Genomic DNA, 2,822 nt, shown 5'->3' with positions numbered 1-2,822 from the left:
AGCAGCACAGTAGGTAGTGGCATTGGTGCACTAGACCATGAATAGGTTCTAGGACTTCCCTCTCGTTCTCCATCTTCATGTTCTGATGATCCTGTACCTGCCTCAGACTCTCTGTCCAGGGATAACTCTGAATCAGAAAATAACTGTATCAATACATACAAGTTTTAGTACACATTACTAATACTATAAAAACTCATTTATGTACAATACTGCAAATAAATAGCATACCGTCTTTAGAAACTATAAGTTCCTTTTCAAAATTATGGTCAAGAAAAAAAGCAAAGAAGGAAACTATTTTCTGGTCTGAACGGAAAATTACTATACTTCTTACTTAGGATAAAATAAAAATTTAATTCAGACTACCATTATAACCATTAGCAAAATCTATTCCCCAGAAAGTGATATGGCTTCCAAAATAACACAATACTCAAAGCAATATATTATAACAAAACATATGATGGTCAGTAAATATTTGTTGAATGAATGGAAAAGTCAAAAGGAAGGAGAGCAGAAAGAAAGAATTACAAACTAAAAGTAGCACCACAAAGAGTTGTTACTTTGAAAAAAAGAAAAACCTGAATATAAGATACTAACCATGGTCTAGTTTCATATGTAAACCCCTCTCTCTTTCCTCCTGTGAATGCTCCTCGTCTTCTCTATCTGCATCGCTTTCATGATCTACCTGCTTTTCAGAAAGTTTTCGTAACTCCTGCATAAATATTTCAGTAGATAATGTAAAATGAAATTCCTTGTTGTTTAACCAATGAACCACAAAGCCACCATTTCCATCATCGATGTTAAATACAGTGCCAACCAAGGCACTTGGAATATCTGTGAAAACAAAAAAGATTTCAATATGAATTTTTAATGGTTTTAAAAATCTTGTAAGTGCTGATAAAGATCAATTCCATACCTACACAGAAAAAAGTGCTAAACAAGTCAACATAACTCTAGCAGGGTTTGTAAAAAATTTAACTGAATTTAATGATAAATATAAATATTAAGAACTAATGACAAAGACTTATATGGAATTAAATTACTAATTAAATACCAAATACACCAAATGTACAAACCTTTATTGAATCCTGGTTTGAGGACAGAAGAACAAAAAGCTAAACAGAAAAGCAACTATAAAAGACATTGCTGAGATATCTGAAGTAATTTAAATTTAAATATGAACTGAGTATTAGAGGTTATGGAATTACTTCTCATTTTCTTAAGTATAATAATGATATTGTGATTATGTGAAAGAATTTCCTTATTCTTAGAAGACACTTGCTAAAGTATATATTGGTGATGTACCATGATATGTGTCACTTATGTTGAAAAGATTCAGAAAAAAAATTTACACAGGGGGCAGGGGCAGACTAGAGAGGTCAATGCAGGAAAAAGGGGGACTATATAATACTTTCAACAATAAAGTTTTTTTTAAAAGAAAAAAATTTTACATACACGTGCCCACATACATAAGTGAGTCCACACCCATGTGCTCACACAAACATAAACATATCTGTGTGTGTATACAGACAGAATAAAGCAACTGTTGCAAAATGGTAGCAATTATTGAATCAAAATGGAAGCACTGAGTGTTCACTGTACTATTCTTCCAACTTTTCTGAATATTTGAAACTTGCCTAAAAATTTGGGGGGAAATAATGACAAGGAAGAACACAGGAAGGCAGGCAAAATTCTAAGTATATCAGGTTTTCTCCATTTGAGGTAACCAAAATTCATGATATAAATTATTCATATAAAATAGTATAACTCAAAAAATTAATCTCTTTAATTCCAATGTACATTATAAAAAATCTATTCAACAGAAAGAAGAAAAAAAACATTGTCCTCTATTTAAAAAAAGAGAGAACTTAAAGATAAGAGCACAGAATATTCTAGTAGTGTTCTATTAATAAATATCTTTGTTAAATAAGCTCCATGTTGTTCTTTCTTGCCAATTCCTGGATGGCAATCCTGGTTTTCAGAGTAAAATAAAACAAATCATGTAAAAGACTTATAAATTAATCTTATAAACCAGTACATCCCATATGTACCTATGTAGTATTCTTGCTAAAAATGTTTAACCTAACTCTTATTATCATGAACAAATACTCAAACAACTGCAAGACATTCTAAAAGTAACTGAGAGATAACTTTTTTGAGACTGAGAGACTATTTTTGACAACTGCGACAGAGGGACTATTCTAGTTTAGAGGAGCTTAAAAAGAAATAACAATCAAATGCATTAAAAAAAAGAATTGACTTTAAGAAATAAAACCAAAAACATTAAAAAAAAAAAGAATCAACTTTAATATAAGCTATATATTTGATGGTATTATTTTATCCATGTTCCTTGCATGTGATAACCGTACTATGGTTAGGGAAGAAACTCCTCTTTTTTTAGAAGACGTATTTTGAAATATTTATGTAATGTTGTAAAATACTTAGGAATGAAGGATAATGTCAGTGACAACTTTACTTTCAAGTGGCTCAGCCAAAAATGCGGGAGGAGGAAGGAAAGACATATATGGGCAGAAGAGGGAGAATAAAACATACATATAAGATGGTAACTGGACAGCTGATTCTCACAGCCAGTTTGCCTGGAGGTCAAATCCCTGCCAGTATTACCTACAAAAATCTAGGCTTAATTACAAGACTGCGCACAAAGACCACTAGGGGTTGCACCAAGAAAGCATAAAAAATGCGGAGACAAAGAAACATGACACAGATGTCAGAAATGGAGGATATAGAGCTAAAAAACGCACTTTTAAGGTCTTTCAATAATTTGCTAGAAACTGCCGATAAATGGAGTGAGATCCTTAAGAACT

The 2,822-nt window shown here is 31.9% G+C and overlaps 1 protein-coding gene across 1 annotated transcript in view; it reads right to left on the bottom strand.

Moving 5' to 3' along the window:
* The window catches only part of DMXL2 (Dmx like 2), a 145,315-nt gene that overhangs the window by 78,758 nt on the left and 63,735 nt on the right, over positions 1–2,822 (bottom strand). The window contains 2 exon segments of the mRNA XM_006755995.2: positions 1–127; positions 595–831. The exon segment at positions 1–127 is cut by the window's left edge and continues 130 nt beyond it. Coding sequence (XP_006756058.1) covers positions 1–127; positions 595–831 — 364 coding nt within the window.

This window comes from Myotis davidii, unplaced genomic scaffold (assembly GCF_000327345.1).
Source record: "Myotis davidii unplaced genomic scaffold, ASM32734v1 scaffold132, whole genome shotgun sequence".
NCBI classification, from domain to species: domain Eukaryota; kingdom Metazoa; phylum Chordata; class Mammalia; order Chiroptera; family Vespertilionidae; genus Myotis; species Myotis davidii.
Note: the sequence above shows the minus strand (reverse complement) of the source record. Positions and strands in the feature narration are given on the sequence as shown.